The sequence below is a fragment of the Eulemur rufifrons genome, chromosome 5, assembly GCF_041146395.1.
Source record: "Eulemur rufifrons isolate Redbay chromosome 5, OSU_ERuf_1, whole genome shotgun sequence".
Taxonomy (NCBI): Eukaryota; Metazoa; Chordata; class Mammalia; order Primates; family Lemuridae; genus Eulemur; species Eulemur rufifrons.
The window spans coordinates 33,911,742-33,929,456 of NC_090987.1; the positions used below are offsets into that span (position 1 = coordinate 33,911,742).

Below are 17,715 nucleotides of genomic sequence, written 5' to 3' on the forward strand. Positions count from 1 at the left end.
ATAAACAAATTCCCGTTGCTACTCACCAAGAGGAATGGTTAATAGAGTTTCCCGCTCGAGAAGCCTCCATTACAAGCTAATTTCAGTGCATCTACGCTTAATGATTTTTCATATAGACCTTGTATTTGCAATAACCTTGTGCTTTCTTGGTCCATAGCATCTTACTATGGACGATGTGTCTAACCAAGCAACACTCCCACAGCAAAACTCACTGCAGTTTAGTTTTTGTGGCTCTAAAATAACAATACTCTTGGGGACTCTACCTCCCCCAACCCATCTGAGCTGATCCCCAAATGAACTTTGTGCCCAGCTTGTAACCTGTACTTTAAGTAAACATTCCTAACATACTCTGCAAGTGGGATTAGCCATACTCAAGAAATTAGGTCATAAACAGAAACTTAATTTTATTTATACATATTTTAACTTTTATGCTGCAAGCCATACAATTCTTTTTTGGAAATAGGTGAAATAAATTATGGTTTAAGGGTAAATTACGGTTATAAGTATAATTGAATTCAGTTCTTGATCTAAGGTGTTTAGAACTTTTCATACACCATTAAAAGATAAATTTTGAGTCACTCAAATATCAACATTAGAATAACATTTATAATATTTAGTATCATATTACTAATTTTCTTAAAATATCAAAAATAAATTTTCTTACCATCTATAGCCAGGATCTCTGCTGTGTACAGCCCATTGCTAATATATTTTGATTTCTGATCAAATTCCCTAGAAAATTGTATCTTGCCAGTCCTTGAATCGACTTTTAACCAGCTGCCTGCATCATGCCCTATGATATACCTGTTTTTAAATAAATAAGTTCATCATTATGCTTTTATGAAGGTTAGTACTTTTAAATCACATAAGAGCTACAACGTGGGAAACATATTGTGTGTGTGCTTTATAGTGATAACTATCTTTGTTTATAAAATATATCTGTATCAATAAAAATCCAATAATAAATATATTAATGTGCAGGTTCACAACAGAATTTTAAAATTTTATCAGTCTTACTCTTCTAGTTCTTAGTATAATTGTTAATAAAATGCATGAGTTAATTTCAGGTCTACTTATTAAATCATTAGCAATATCGAATATCCATTATTCACTTTCAGAAATAAATATTGTTTACTCTTTTTCACATACTTAGAATGTTTATTGTAGATTTTCAGGCATATTGGTTTCAGCGCACCTCATTGGTGGCCTGTCTGCGGGCTTGTGGTATCCTCTGTTCTTGTCTATCTGTGTTCTGTTACAGATAATGGATTTAAAGTGCTTGCCCTAACTGCAAGAAGATCTGGTCTCTACCAGGCACGATTTCAAGTTTTCAATTCACTTGTCTGACATCCTTTTTCCTCCACCCCATAAGGGATGACAGATTTTGTAATTTTTGTTGAGTCTATCAATGTGTTAACTGATATAATACTTAGTATTGTTAACATCATAGGAATTTATAAGTCAATAGACTGTGTTCACTCCAAAATATAGGAAGAAAAGGAAGGAGAGAAGGGAAGTATATAGAGAAGACCTATATATTTCACTGTAGTTATTTCTAGACTATCATACACAGTTCTAACTCATGTATAATCTATGTACCTAGTGCCCTAATACCTATCTTTCTGTTTTTCCTGTTCTGACTCTCTTTATGCTTATGGAAACTTCTGAAACACCTGTGTTTTTAGCTTCTTCCATTGTTTTTTCCTCTTAGGTTAAACAGAGGGTTGAAATTAGTCTCAAAGTCATTGATAACACAAGTTTAAAAAAAACAAGCGGTGACTCAACTTTTATAGTTTGTCTACAATAAGGCTTAATCAGCCTGAGTCCAGGGTAGTACAAACTGGCCACAAAAGATCAAGGAGACTCAGGGAGTAAATTAGGTGGCTCTTTGATCTTACAATTGCTCCCTGGACACAATTACTTTTATAACTAGTTAGAGCCCTTACAGCCTCCAAAAACTATTAAAATTCTAAGAAGAATTCAAATGCCATAATAGTCTTCTATTAATAAAACAAACAAGAAAAGAAAAACTCTAAAAGAATTATAAGCCACATATTCCAGCACATGCTACGTGAGTCAACTCTAGACAGAACCATGCCACACTAACTTGAACAATGTATTTGCGATACCTGACATTTGTTGCGGGGTTGCCTGTGTCCAAGTCTATGGCTGTGTATGTGCCAAGCACATAATTCAACAAGGAATCTCCTTTTCTTCCTTCTGGCACGCTAAACGTCAAAGAACTTGGATGAAATGTAGGTCCTTCTTTCACATTGACAACCTGAATTCTTACAGGAGTTGAGCGCATTTGGAATTGAGAAGCAACTGAGTGGTGAAAATCAGCTTCGTTTTTAACTCCGATGCTAAGATGAACATTAGGCACTTGTTCATAATCCAGCATCTGAAATGATAGAAAGTAAAAATCCCTGAAACAGTAAAGGACTCTCTTTTGATAGTATAAGAAGCCATGGAAAGCAAGCCACCCACTAGAATAAAGTCCAGGAGCTATGTGATTTAGATTTTGAATTGAAAACATTTTACTTATCACTGCATTAGGCATTTTAGATACGGTATTCTCTTTATCCCTTGGCATAATCAGGTATGGGGGGCATTTAAGCCTGTGATTTTAAATTGGAATCAAATTTTGGAGCTTTGAGCTTCTTATAAAAAAGTGCTAAAATTTTTACGATATTTTTTTCCAAATGAGGTGTTATTGAAAAATAAAAAATAAATTTAGAATGAAATAAAATGTTCACAACTATTGAATGAATAACTAAATAGGATCCATATTTCCTATACAGAACTCATATCTGAGAATCCCTTGAAAGTATAATCAGCAGAATAAAGGAGCCAATATACATGATGTCATTAAACATGTAATTATGATTTTTAAAGGATGTAAACAACTTCTAAAGAATTTATGATTATTATAGTCTGCCCTAAACTATAATTTAATTGTGCTGGGTCTGGTGGACAAGAAGACTCCCTTACAGGGCACGTTCAAATAAGCAAATGCCATGCCTGGAGAAAAGTCACCTTTGAAATGGGTTTCCAGGATAAAAAATAAATAGAATCACTTGATCCAGAATGATTGATACAGTGACATGAAAAGTCACAAGGGAAAAGCAGTTATAAAGAAGGAAATACTGGGCAATGTCTGCTTAGAAGTGTTCTAGAAGCTATTGTAAGTGCCACTTGTAACAGAGGTACCAACAGCAGAAGTCAAGATATCAGCAAGACTTGCCATTAGCAAGACTTGGAGATAAATCTCTGCTTCCCAGGGAAATTCCATGACATCTTGAATGTTTTCCTAGGTTTTAGAGTTAAGTTTTTCAAAAGAGCTGGTAAGACAAATATTCATGGGAATTCTCTTGAGTTCTTATTTGGAGATGGCTCAGCATGCCTCAACTGAATTTCAGCTAAAACCCTTGAGATTTGGGACTTTGATCGCTTTTGTACTCTGTTCACAGAATCCCTAGCTCACTGGGGCACATAATGGACCAGTCCACATGACACCTAGCATAGGATATGAATTATTACTCAAAAATGAATTTTCAAGCAGAAGGGATCCCTTTCCTACAACCCAATTTTTATTTTCTAGAAGTCCATGCTCTCTTCAAATAAATGAAAATCTGGGAACCTCTATTCTGATAGAGAAATATCTTGGGGTTTTCTTACGTGTACTTACAAAAGCACTTTCATTTGTCAAAATAGCTCTCTTCCTCCTGAACAGAGTGTGATGAAAATATATTAATATGTGCCTAAAGTTGTATCAATTAAGGATCTTCACAGAATCCAGGGACGGGAAATTGGTTGAGGTCCATGTTTATGAGGAAAGATTACAAAAAACAAATAGAGGAAAGGCATTAAGTTGTTCACTCATTCTTAGCAAGCCCGGGGCCCTTTATCAAGGATTTTCTGATTGTGTCCAGAGGTCAGGGATTTGTAAACAGCAATAAAAACAACTGTTTACCCTGGAGTCTTTTAGAGTGAAGGGAGAGGCTGGAAAAAACTCACTCTCTGCAGTTCAGGCATGAAGGAAGAATAACCACTTATCAAGGGTACGCAGGTGTGTGTTAGTGTGGGCGGGGGCCTGGCCTGCGGGGATCTGCAGCGAGGCTCTAGAAGGGCCCAGGATGAAGACAACCACTCTAGAAATGGATTTGGCTTCTGGCAGGTTCTTTGCTTTAGTAAATTTTAGTATAGAAGCTAAGCTGTTCCAGCCCCACATCTAGTTTTTCAGTCTAATTTATTATGACACTGCTAATTCTAGGAGGACTCTGGTTCATTTTAGAACTAAGTATGAAAGAGGGAGGAGGCAAGAAGTCTCCATCCGAAAGGAGTATGTGATAGTTTTTCTACGGCAGGGGACTGAGGGAATGGTCAAATATCTTCCAGAGAGTTCTTTGCAAGAAGGTGTATTTTCTGGTGCGAAGGTGTCTGGAAGAGACCAGCAGGGCATACACAGCTGGGAAAGTTTATAGTGGTGAACAGACTGAAGGGAAAATCTCAGGGTGCCAGTTCTTTCCTAAAACCTGTTTTACTGGCCCCTGATTACATGGTGAGGCACAGAGGCAGCTAAACCTGACTTTGGGATCAGAGAGATCTGGTTGGATCTTGTCTTTGTCGTTTGGCACCTGGGTGAACTGAGACAAGTCAGTTTTCCTCTTTGATTTTGTTTTACTTTCTAGAAAAATGGAATCACTATATTTTTTCCCCAGAGTTGTGAGGATTAAATGAGATAATATATGTAAAACCTCTATATATACAATATAACATCACAGTTGGTGTTGAGTAATTGCTTAATTAGAATTATTATAAAAATAGAGAATTATTATTAAAATAGAGAACCAATATTTCTTTGTTAGAATTCCAATTGGGTAGTATTTTGTTTTTTCCTCAATGTTGAAGTGAATGTGTATATATACACACATATATATTTATACTGCTTGTATTTCCATACACATGTATCAATAAATATTAATGGGAGATTGTTATCAATGGGAGATTTTCAACATTCTCAGAGATTTTCTCTTGTTAAACTGCAAGTTCCTTGAGAACAGGGACCATGTCTCATTCACCTTCATATCCCTAGCACATAGCAAATCTCAATAAATTTTTGTTGAGTTGAATCATTTGTAATGCCCTCAGATTAAGAAAAGGCTTGTATAAAGCTTAGTCAAAGGCCCGTTACTGAAGGGCCAGTTTCCACAATGTTAAGTGGTGGCTTGAATTAAAATGGACAGGGTACAAGAGAACATTAGTGACCTTATCCAGACACGTTTGGGATGAGTGGCTGACCATTGGCTGTTGAAAATGCCAAACCTGGGAAAATTACCCAAATGTTCTCTAAAATAGTTCTTTTAGCTATGTACTAACACACACATGAAGGTTTCTAATTTTATTTTAATTAGCCTTTCCATATTATTTTGGTGTTTTTAAACATATATTTTTCTTGGTATCTTTAAGAGACTTGGGAAGTCATCATTCAGGAAAAATAGGTAGGAACTTTGTACAACATCTAACACTACCTCGACCAATTTTGTATGAAATCGATATTTCAATAGTTTTTTTGGCAATTAAGTACATATGCCTTGAAAAAACTTTTAGTTATCACAAAAGACATATTATGTAAGTCATAGACAGTGTGTTACCTACATTGTTAAAATGTTTTCTTTTTCATTTTTATAATTTTATGTAGAAATTATAAATTAGGCAGTCAAGTTCAGTGACTCCCATTTGGGTGAAATCTACATCATTAGTTTTAGGTAAATGTCTTCATCAACACTATCCTCAAAGTTTTGGAAGTCTCTACTATCTCCTGGGCACTAGATCAGGTACTAGGAGTAGAAAGATGTTTAGGACAAGTTGTTTATGTCCAAAGTTCTTATTATATTAGTAGGTCCACAGATAGATCAAAGACAAAGCAAAGTTATACATTGTAAGATAATATGCAAAGTCAGTGATTAAGATAGATGGTAAGAATACAGGTAAGAATTGCATGTCATATCTAGATCTTGATGATTTTTAAACCAGGATACAAGGTTGAATAAATTCTGATCCCTGGAAGAAAACTTGACTAAATATTCAGAGTTTGGTATGGTGGTAGATAACCTCTTTCTTGTTCCTCTACTCCTCTCCATGTTGTATTTGGCAATGACTCTTATACTTGTTCCTTCACTTCTATTTTTACTGCTATTGCCTTAGATCAGATTTTTAGTACCTCAGGACTTAATTAATATAATAATTATTTTTATAACTTTACTCTTTCCAGAATTGAGCTTATAATGTTATTGTTATTTTAAAAAATATTTGAAAGCTTTCCTTGGTCTATAAGTAGGGACCGAGAAACATTTTTTTGGTTAAGGGCCAGATAGTAAATATTTTAGGCTTTGGGGTTTCTTTGTAATTTCTTTCTCAAGTATTCAGCTCAGCCACTGGAGTGTGGAAACGACCATAGAAGATACATAAATGAATGTGACTATGTTCCAATAAAACTTTATTTATAAAACAAGGGATAGTTCAGATTTGACCTGTGGATCATAGCTTGCTGACCTCTGACCCAAAGCAATGTTTCTCAAACAGGAAGGCCATGGTACATTGTTTGAGTCCTTGTGTTCTCTTAAGCAATTTTGAAATTTTGTGTTTTCATTTGAATGACAGTCTTAAAAACTATATATATAGATATTTTTCATAATTTTGTTGACCAGCTCATAAGTTAATATATGCCCTAATTTCAGTGTGCATGGTTGTGTTTTGATGGTAAAGTAGTAACACCTGAGAAAGACTCAAAAAATAAATATTATGTTTGCATCAGGTGAAGGCTAACTGGCTTCCTAATCTGAAAAAATTTCACAATAACTTGAATAGACAAAAGTAGTAACAGAATTGAAAAATCACGATCACATGTGTACCAAACTAAATATATATATGTGTGTCTATGTTTTCTTAACTTTAAGTGTTTTTGTTGTTAGTAGCAATTTCCTTTGAGAAAAAATAATTTCCTTCATTACATCAATTTTAATTTGAATCTTATTGGTTTGTGGTTTTATTTGTTTCTAATTGCAAATTTTTAGATTTTATTATTGTCCATGAAGTCAAAGCAAGTAGTTTAAGAAAAATTAATCTATAGGAAAAAAATCACACCCCGTGGTTTAGTATTCAAGGTTCTCAGCACTGACTCCAATGCGACCTCTCTGTTCTGGCTTCTCTTTGCTTCCCCTCGTGAATACTCTGCTACAGCCCCACAGTTACTCACCACATCCTGAACGTGCTTCATATTTTCTTACCTCTGTGTGTTTTCTCATTTCATTACCCACACTAGCAATCTAAGGTCTTGCTTAAATCTTATTTTCCAGCATGAAAACTTTTCAGACAAATCTAGCTTGGAAGGATCTCACCTTCTCTTATCTCATTAATTATTTCATATTTCACCCTCTTGGCAATTAATAATGGTTTATATCATGACATCTGTACCACTATTATACTGTTAACTCTCATACATTATCTAATTTGGGAGTGGTTACTTTATCTTCTCAGCTAGATAACAGGCGCTGTGAGAACAAAATAAACTTTTTGTTTTTCTTGGTAATAAATACTGGTGCTGGGCTGGAAGGCTCAGACTGATGCAGTAGTTTACTTTGGACACACATTGGTATAAGGTTAGGGAGTGCTTTTTTGGAGGCAGCTTCTACCTCTAAGAGCCATTTAAAACTTCTTTGGAAGAAAATATTGCAGATCTTATACTGTACCTTGACAACTTTCAAAACGCCTTCATTGGTTTTTGGGTCTGTTTGAATATCGAACCAATTCCCTTCATTGCCAGAGAGAATTAAATATTTTGCCAGCCAATTATCGGTGCCTTCTTCATCAAGATCAATTGCTTGTAATCGTATCAGTTCCGAACTTAAACAATTCTCTTCAATACTTGCTGAGTACTGCAATGACATAGATCAATTTTACAATCAATGAATTTTCAAAAGAAGAAATATATTTACTGATACATAATTAGCATTTAAAATACTAGGAACAGACTATGTCAATGACTATTGCACCATTATTAAATACCATATATCCAATCAGAAATATAAAAATAAAATTATTATAAGATAATATAACTGATTTTCATGTGCTGCATATGAAATTAAGGTCAAATTAGAACTCTATTTTATTTTTTTCCACTTATTTTTGATTCCCTTTACTCTTTTCTTTTAGATAAAAGATCAGATTTTTTTCTGTAAAGGGCCAGATAACAAATATATTAGGCTTCGTGGGCCAGAGAGTCTGTGTTGCAACTGCTCACCACTGCTGTTGTAGAACAAAGCATTAAAGCCCCCATAAACAACGGGTAAAGGAATGACCACAGCTATGGTCCCAAAATACATATTTTTAACCAAAACAGGCAGTGAGCCAGATTTGGTTCTGCTAGTTTGGATTTTATGCTTGTTTATGCCTAAAGATGAAAATGCAAGTTGAGAATATTTGGGGCGCTAATAAAATTGATTCAGGAAATCATGAGGTATCTTAAATTATATCAATGTTGTTACATTATTCCCAGAGTTATATCAATGAATTTCCACATTTCCGTGAGTAGAGTATATGGAGTTGAGAGTTCGTTGCTTTCACAGAGAAGGCCTGCTTAGAGTAGCAAGTCAAGACAAACACACTAATGTTAGAAGGTATATTATTATAATAAGAAAACCCAAGGTTTATACAACAAAGTTCAGTATATCCCTACGTGTAACAGACCCAGGCTTATGAATTAGCGTGAAATCAAACCAATTATTGACATTTATAGAAAAAGGGTTATAAGAGTAACAACTTACTGAAGTTTTCTCTAAGGTGGGGAAATTATCGTTGACGTCTAAAACCTTGATTCTACAGTCACACTCGGAAGACAGTCCGTCTGCAGCTCCATCCCGATCTGAGCCCCTCACGATTAAGTTGTACATACTGTGTTGCTTAATTAAGATGGAAAAAAATTATAGGACTTAGGTCTTATCTTGAATAGAATCTGACACATTCAATGCCATTATTTCTCATTTCTTTTATATTACACATCAAATTAAATCTATATAATGGAGCTTTCAGTTTTTATTAAAAAATGGATTTTCTTTCCTCCTTTATATTGGAGTAGGGATATACATGGATCATTTCACCGTTGTCTTGTCAAAATTGAATTCTTTATTTCTTATCGTTCATTCACAGAAGGCTTTACCTCTCTGTCAAGGTAACTGGACATCGTGCGGACTTCTCCAGTATATCTGTTCAGAATGAACATTGGTGCACCTGCAGGCTCCTGAGAGATGATCTTGTAGGCGATTTTAGAATTCAGATGATTTTCTTCATCTGCATCTGTGGCACTTAACTTTACTACCAGGGAATCTAGAAATGAAGATGGAGGTGGAGAATGATTGGGACTTCATTAGAATTATTTCAGCCAATCATTAGGTGCAAGAAGAGTGGTCGGCCTGCACCTGAATTCTCTGTTTGAATTTTTTTTCATGAGAATATAGTATCATAATTTTCAGCTATACCAGTGATTACAAAATAATGGTGGTTTGCTTCTATAAGACCCTTTACTGTTTGTAAAGTACTTGTACTCCTTAAATGATTAAATGCTGAATTAGTAGAGTTGGAAATGGAATTTAGCAGGATAGAAAGAAATGAAAAAAATGAAAGAATATAATGTAACTTCTTGTGTAGCCTGTGAAGACCGATTACCCTCAGTGTAGGATCTGATGGTTACAATTGCACATGTATCAGCCTACCTGGTGTGATTCAGCCAAAAATTTTGAGGAATAGACCAGGACAGAGCCTTTTTTTTTCTTTTTTACATTCATGGTTTCTTCCTCAGTTCACTCACTTGGATTAAGTTAATCATCAGCCCACTCACAATCTCTGAGGAAGGTGCTAAGCACTTGCTAAATCACACATGTGTATAAGAATATTCCACAAATAAGAAGATATTTAGCATTTTAGACATGATTATTTTTCCAGCTTAGGTATAAGTTGTTATTTGTGGCATTTATTCCAAACACAAGTGTGACTTTTTCTATTCTTTATTTTATTTTATTTTTTTGAGACAAAGTCTCACTCTCTTGCCTAGGCTAGAGTGCCGTGGCATCAGCCTAGCTCACAGCAACCTTAAACTCCTGGGCTCAAGCAATCCTCTTGCCTCAGCCTCCCGGGTAGCTGGGACTACAGGCATGCGCCACCATGCCTGGTTAATTTTTTTCTATATATATATTTTTGTCCATATAATTTCTTTCTATTTTTAGTAGAGACAGGGTCTCGCTCTTGCTAAAGCTGATCTCGAACTCCTGAGCTCAAAGGATCCCCCAATCGCCTCGGCCTCCCATAGTGCTGGGATTACAGGTGTGAGCCACCACACCCAGCCTTTCTATTCTTTAAATTCCCTATATTTCAATCTCCCAAAGCTTTTGGCCAAGAGAAATAGATGTATGATGTAGAATCATTCTACTTACTTGCTTCGCTGTTTTCTTCAATGCTGGCTGTGTAGACGCTTTGTGTAAAGACTGGAGCGTTATCATTTATGTCCATGACTTTGACTCTGAGCTCAAGAGGCCTTTCTAAATCTTCACCCCTTGAATTCAGAGCCCGACAATAGATCTGTGGAAAGTTGGAAAAAAAAAAACAAAACTCTTTCTCTACCAAAGGAATTTAAGCAACATGCTTGAAAATACATCAGCAAATATGCAAAGAAACAATTTTTTTAGTGAATTCAAACTATATTATAGTCTAATAATTTAAATATTATCAAGACACTTGATTTATATACACATGCAACACACCAGAGACTCCTGCACTATAAACATATTTTCACTCTTTCCATCTCTTCAAGCCCTTTATTTGGTTTCATTCTGTTATGTTTTATCAAAAGTAAGCCATAGTCCTGAGAAAATATTTTTTAAAAAGGGAAGAAAACTAAAATGAATAAATCAAAATACACTGCTGTGACTTACCAAGAAAAGTGGAGTTACCTCTCTGTCTACCACTGAAGTGATGTTAATTTCCCCAGTGCGAGGATTAATGGTGAACACTCCATATGGTGGTCGATCAATCCCTATCCCAGAGATTCGGTATGTAATCTTCTGGTTCAATTCACAGTCTGACCGAATCTATGAGAAAAATGGCTAGGATTGTAATCCAATTTACAGAAGATAATAAACTTCAGAGTGTAGTGGAATGATAAGCAAATGGGTTTTGTAGCCAGATGGGCTCGAGGTTGAAACCTGGCACCATGTCTTTGTTCTGTGTGAATTTGCAGAATTCGCTTAACTTTGCCTAGACCAGTTTATGATGGGGATAATACCACCTATCACATAGGTTTGTTGTGAGGATTGTATGAGGTAATGTTATATATGGCACAAACGTACTTGATGCTAGATTTGTTATTATTAACAATACATAGTTCAATTCTCTGATATTTTTGCATATAGAGAGTTTGACAGAAGTCGTCACACATCTTTACCATTTTTTTTCTAAATTTATGTCACATTAATAAGTATACCACCTAGACTCGAGTCTGAGATTAGTCAAAGTGGTAGATAAATTGAGAAAATCAGAGGAGAAACACAATGTTTAGAGATATTCATGATAATTTTATAAATTTAAACCTACTATACCACTTTTCTGCCAAATAGATTTTGTGACAAATATTCTGCCATATAGATTTTCTTTTAGTAGTTTTATATCTATTGTTGATAAATTTAAACCAAGATAATTTAAATTTTGAAATCTTCTACTAAAGATGAGAACATTCAGTAAAATATTAAGATTCATCACCCAAGCATTCACAATCAAATTAAGGCAGCTTGAAATACAACTTTGGTTAGCTAAACACTAATCCAAAGATATTTTTTATATAGAAGAAAACCCAAGAACCTCCCAAAATGTGAAGAAAAAGAAAAGAAAATGCAATATGAGTGGGATAACATAAAGCTATCACTGAGTTGAATGGAAATAATAATTTAAAAGCTTCCCTCCAATTTGAAAACTTCTGAGAAAATAAATCTCTTTTCTTGAGCTGAGGTTATCTCTGTAACATCACTGCTGATTCTTAGTATACTTTTAATGTGAAGCTGTAAGGAAGGAATTCCGTAGATCATTCTGCTATTGATTACAATAGTGGGCCAAGGCCAAGATGCCCAGGAGGAGCTAGTGAAGCTGTTAATATAGATCCCATCCTTCATGGATAAATTTAATACACGTCCTTTCTTTAACTCTCTTTCCTAATTGGTAGCCATTATCTGTGAAGGTCTTTTAAGACTCTCCTAGTTGCTGATGTAGAGATGTAGCGGCAACTTTGCACAGTCCTGACTTTCTAGGAGTGAGTTAATCAAGTGCAATAATCACTTAACATTCTGGATGGTTAGTCTTCGGACTATCACCATGTGAATAAATTTCCCATAGCATATACAGTCAATAATGAGCAGAACACAAATGGGCAAATGAAGCCTAATTGTGCTGGAGAGCCAACCCTTTCTTCTAGGATAACTTGTCACTCACTGCCTGCTCTGTGTCAGTGCCTTGGCCATCAGCAAATGACCACATGCCATCTTCTTAAATCGTTGTGGCACACCGAAGCCTGCAAATCCTGGAAATACATGAGAGCCTTCCTGCCTTGCAAATGCGTTTGTTATCAGTTTATTTCGTCACTTACTCTGGCAATTGGGTTCCTCTTCGAGTTGTCCTCTCCTTCTCGACAGGCTGCAGCAAACTTGATCCACTCCCGCTTTTGCCTTCTGACAGTTTGCCATGTCGTGGTGCCATTTTGAATGTCTAATTCTTTCACCTGAAGCCAAAATAGTTCATGTTTCTTACAGTGTTAGGACAATTTTACTAAGTAAGCACACTTACTTAACATTGTAAGGTACACCCAGAAGAAACAATGATATTGAATCTGAAGGACAAAGAAAGTTTTCAATAATTCACAACTCTGGGTAGATACAGCTTGGTCACCTCAACTGCTATTCCTTTTATAATCATCTTACTTCCAACCCTTTGTTTCTAATGAAACAAATTTAATTAGTTACATGTGGAGCTCATAATGTGCTATGCTGTATAAATGGTGTAGTTTTTCTTTTCTGATAGGGGCTATGCCTACCTTCCTCTTCATTGACCAGACTTTAGAGTCTGAAGAGTTTAAAGATCTCCTCTGTTCCATGTGATCACATCCCATACAAAATGAAAATTGTGCTGGTGAGTTGGGCTCCCCCAAAAGAGAGAAGGGATTTTTCCTTTTCTGTTGATTGATAAGGATACCAGTATGGCTAAGCATCTAAATGTATTATTGCAGGATTAGAAAAATATTATTAACTAAATTGATGGTTCTTACAATAATCCCATGAACATCTATATGGCTTCTCAATGTTGTACATGTGTATCTCTGTTTTGCTATGTTTTTCCTTTTGTATTCTATATTGCTACTGTAAATGATGCTTAAGAATTTCATATTGTCAAAGAGTTTAGAAATGTTACTACACGTACAAACATATTCATATACATGGATAAACATTTACATATATATATTTGTTTTTGTAAATCCTAATGTGCCTATTGAAACATAGGTGATTATGTGTTTATTTAAGCTAAACTTCATTTAATTACCACTTTAGGGGAGGAGATGTTCCATTGACTGTAATATATCCTTTCAAAAATCAGTGCATTTACATTTTTTCCCTTCATTTTGATACAACTTTCTGAAATGTACCACATATTCCCTATTTCTTTTTATTTTGAGACAGAGTCTTGCTTTGTTGCTTGGGTTAGAGTGCAGTGGCATCATAATAGCTCGCTGCAACCTCAAACTCCTGGGCTCAAGCAATCCTCCGCCTCAGACTCCCCGGGTGCTAGGATTACAGGCATAAACCACCGCACCTGGATTATATTCCCTATTTTGCCAAAAGAGATTACAAAAGTATTTTTATTTTTTCCAATGATTTGAGATGGTCATAATGAAAGTTTAACTACTATACTAAAATAAAGCCCTGCTAGCGATAGAGAAGACAGTAGCTTTGTTTCCTGAGTTCCACTCTAAAAAATGGCACCAGAGTCTCTGTTTTATATAGTTGTGATTACATAATTTAAAATTTTTGTATCTTTTCCTCATTGTTCAACCATCAATTGTCTTTTTTGCTCATGTAAGTATCTAAAAATCCTCTTCCCGTTCTAAAGTGCTACTTTGCTTCTTTTGCCTTGCTATAAGTTAGAAAACATAAATAAGCTACTAGTATAGCTTGAGAAATAAGAGTTAAGAAAATGGTTTTATTATACATTACCTCAACAATAAATTCACTGTTTACTTCCAGCACCACCTGTTATAGAAGGTACAATATTAGCATAAATTTGCATATTTAAAGGACACAATTCATAAAAACATTGACAATATTCTTTCACTAATTCATTTCTTAAATATATATTTTGTTAATAATATGGAATAAACATGGCTAATACAAATGAGTGATACAGATTTTTTTGTCCTCTGAAAACTTAAACTTTTAGTTTAACGCATGATTCTACAGCAGGTTAGGATTCCGGCCACAGCAGAGGCACCACTGGGCTCAGTGGAGGGTAGAGCGGAAGATGCAAGTTATCCAAGTGGATTTCAGGCAGCCTTCCCAGGAGAGCAGGGATTTGAAAGGGCTCTATGGGGTGAATCTGTTTTGATAAGAGGAATTCATGGGGAAGAACATTTCAGCCAGAGTAAAACAAGAACACAAGCGTAAAGGCTCTACGTATCAGAGGGTGTTACAGAAATGGTAAATAACATTAAAAGCTGGGAGGTAGAGGAAATAGTGAGGAGCCATGGGAGACAAGGTTCAGAATGTCAGTTTAGGGGCAGATCATGAAGTGCTTTATAGACCAGGCTAAGGAGTTTGGTCTTCAAGTAGAGACTGAGAGTAACAAAAATATTGTCTTTAAAACAAGTTATTGATATGAAGGGAAGATTATAAAAGAAAACCCTTGAAGTCCAGACACTTAGGAATTAGCAATCGCTTAGGTAAGACAGATCCATCGTGAACCTAGGTGCAGATGTGACTCTAGGAAAAAAGGGGGAGTGGCAATATCACCAAAGAACTGATAGGGCCAGGCTTACAGCCCGTGGGTTGTGAGGGTAGGAGGAGTCAGACGGCTCTGGTGACTTAAGCTTGGCTCCTGGGGGAATGGAAGTGCTATTAATAGGAACAGAAAATTCAGCAGGCAAGTATCACTGCAGGGACATGATGACTAGGTTTGTTTTATTTATTTTCAGTGTACATCTAATATTTGAGCTATATATAAAATCTGAAAAAGTGGAATTTTTCCAACCATTAGTGTTATTTGAAGTTGAAGGAAAGGAGGATACTAAATGGAAAAGTTTAAGAAGACAAATGAAGTAAGCAGAGACCAGAATCCTGTGGGAAATGCTTATATTTGTGCAGGGGGCAGAAGGAAGAAGTATAAGAGCAGAGGGCTCGGATAGACTAAGAGAACAGAGGTTGAGGGCCCAGGGCTGTGGGTGCAGAGCAGATTCTGTCAGTGTGAGAAGGAGAAGTGTGACAGGAGGTTGGTAAGGAAGTGGAGTTTAGAAAGGGGAAGGGAATTGATAAAGAGGTGGAGAAGAAGGATCCAGAAAGGAGATAGAAAAGTGGAGTGCACCGACAAAAAGTTGGACAAAGAGGGAATTTTTGATGTTTTTTTTTTTTTTTTTTTTTTTTTTTTGTAGCAAGGTCAAAGAGGATGGGAACTGAGAAGATCATCGAATCTTAAAGCAGGCACTCATCGCCAAATTTTGCAGGTGTCATGAGTCAAATTGCAGGAGTCAAGGAAGGAGTTACTGAGAAGTGGAAATAGCAATTGTAGATTACATTTTCAACACGTTAGAAGATAAAAGAAATGTGAGAGGTATAAGGGGAGTTGAGGTGTTAATTAGATCAAGGTATATATTTTTTTAGGTTGGGAAACCATGACCAAATATACAATCTACAGGGAGAGGAAAAGGGATTTGTGGAGAAGGCGTGGTAGAGGGAGAAACAAGAAAAAGGCAGGGGGAGAAGGAGGAAGAAACCAAGCAGTCGCTACAGGTGTGATTAAGAGAGAATAGGAATGGCTGATCAGAAATGCAGGTAAAAGAGTTAGACCCGTAATAAGAAAGAATATTTCTTCTTCTGGAATGGAAGGTGAGGAGAATACAATGAAGAGAGAAAACCATTTTGAGGTGCAACTGGAAAACAATTATGCACATGCCTGTTTCACAACTTTGGCAGTTGGGGTGAGCAGGAACAGGAGGGGCTAGAGGAGATGGCAAAGGTCTCTAAGGTTGCTGGTAGGGAAGGTGACAGGAAGCCAGTGCCCTGAATCACAAGAGAGGCAGGTCCAGCTAGCATTGTTGCATTAGGAAACACCAGAGCTCAGAAAATTAGAAACAGAGAAAACAAACTATCATTCCATCATTGATGAAGAGTTGTGGACCAGTTGAGATGAGGAAGTAAGCCTAGGATGTGCAGTCCATCTGGTTTGTGCCTTCTCTAGTAGAACCTGGCAATCTGGGAGTGGAGGAGGAGAAACAAGAGGGCTGCCTGTCCTAGGGTTGGGTACTGTTGTCAAGCAGAGTGGAGATTTAGAGAGCTCTTAAGATACTGTTGTGAGCTTTGGCTAGTCAGGGAGCAGAGTAAAACCAGGGAGCACCAATTAACTGAGAGACTAGAGAGAGACTGTGACAGGTAAATGGGGGAGAGCAGATTCCTTGGGTGTGAGGGGTGTACGAAGGGGTGGAGTTTATGGATGGGGGTTTGGAATGACAGATGAGTCCAGAAGGGGGAACAACAGAGATATCTGGCAGTGGAGCAGAATACCTCCTTTTAACTCACTTTCTCTCTCACATGTAATTTTATTAGACATCAGTGAAATAGCCAGACCTGGAAAAGAAGATCATTATTTAATAGAAGATGGTCTTATTCAATTGCTTACGACGTGCCATTTCACAATAAATATTGCCTTTGGGGGATTAGATTTTTTTTGTTGTTGTTAGAAAAGCAGGTGAATTTGGAAAGTATAAGAAAAATTAAAAAACACACAGAATCTCACTATCTGGAGATTGTCAAATTTTTTTTTCACAAACACATATACAAATTGTAATTTTTTTTTTTACTCAAAAGAAACCATACATGTAATTCTGTAATTTTCTTTTTGCACTCAACAATTATTGTGGTAAAGTTCCATGTCAATTCACTTTTAGAGGCATAATTTGGGTGGTTGCTTTATGTATCACTTTAATGGCTGTCTTCCCGTCCAGGTCACTGGGGCATTAGGACAACTGAGAATCCATACATTCTGCAGTTCGTTGCTGCAGACTAAACCCTGACATGGGATTCTCAGGCACCGTCCTTCAGTGGGAGGTTAACAGGATGCCCTGCCTTGATGGGTTCCAGAAGCTTGGCGAGCCCAACATGGCAGCCCATTTCAATTTTTTTTTTTTTTGGAGACAGAGTCTTGCTCTGTTGCCCAGGCTAGAGTGCTGTGGCATCAGCCTAGCTCACAGCAACCTCAAACTCCTGGGCTCAAGCGATCCTTCTGCCTCAGCCTCCCAAGTAGCTGGGACTACAGACATGTGCCACCACGCCCGACTAATTTTTTCTATATATTTTTAGTTGTCCTGTTAATTTCTTTCTATTTTTAGTAGAGATGGGGTCTCACTCTTGCTCAGGCTGG

The 17,715-nt window shown here is 36.4% G+C and overlaps 1 protein-coding gene across 1 annotated transcript in view; it reads right to left on the reverse strand.

The window, feature by feature from the left end:
* The window catches only part of DSG4 (desmoglein 4), a 40,120-nt gene that overhangs the window by 12,755 nt on the left and 9,650 nt on the right, over positions 1 to 17,715 (reverse strand). The window contains exons 2-10 of the mRNA XM_069468144.1: positions 14,304 to 14,339; positions 12,686 to 12,817; positions 10,986 to 11,141; positions 10,488 to 10,632; positions 9,218 to 9,384; positions 8,826 to 8,960; positions 7,752 to 7,937; positions 2,130 to 2,401; positions 665 to 804 (exon numbers count right to left, since the gene is read on the reverse strand). Coding sequence (XP_069324245.1) covers positions 665 to 804; positions 2,130 to 2,401; positions 7,752 to 7,937; positions 8,826 to 8,960; positions 9,218 to 9,384; positions 10,488 to 10,632; positions 10,986 to 11,141; positions 12,686 to 12,817; positions 14,304 to 14,339 — 1,369 coding nt within the window. The remainder of the gene's footprint in view (positions 1 to 664; positions 805 to 2,129; positions 2,402 to 7,751; positions 7,938 to 8,825; positions 8,961 to 9,217; positions 9,385 to 10,487; positions 10,633 to 10,985; positions 11,142 to 12,685; positions 12,818 to 14,303; positions 14,340 to 17,715) is intronic.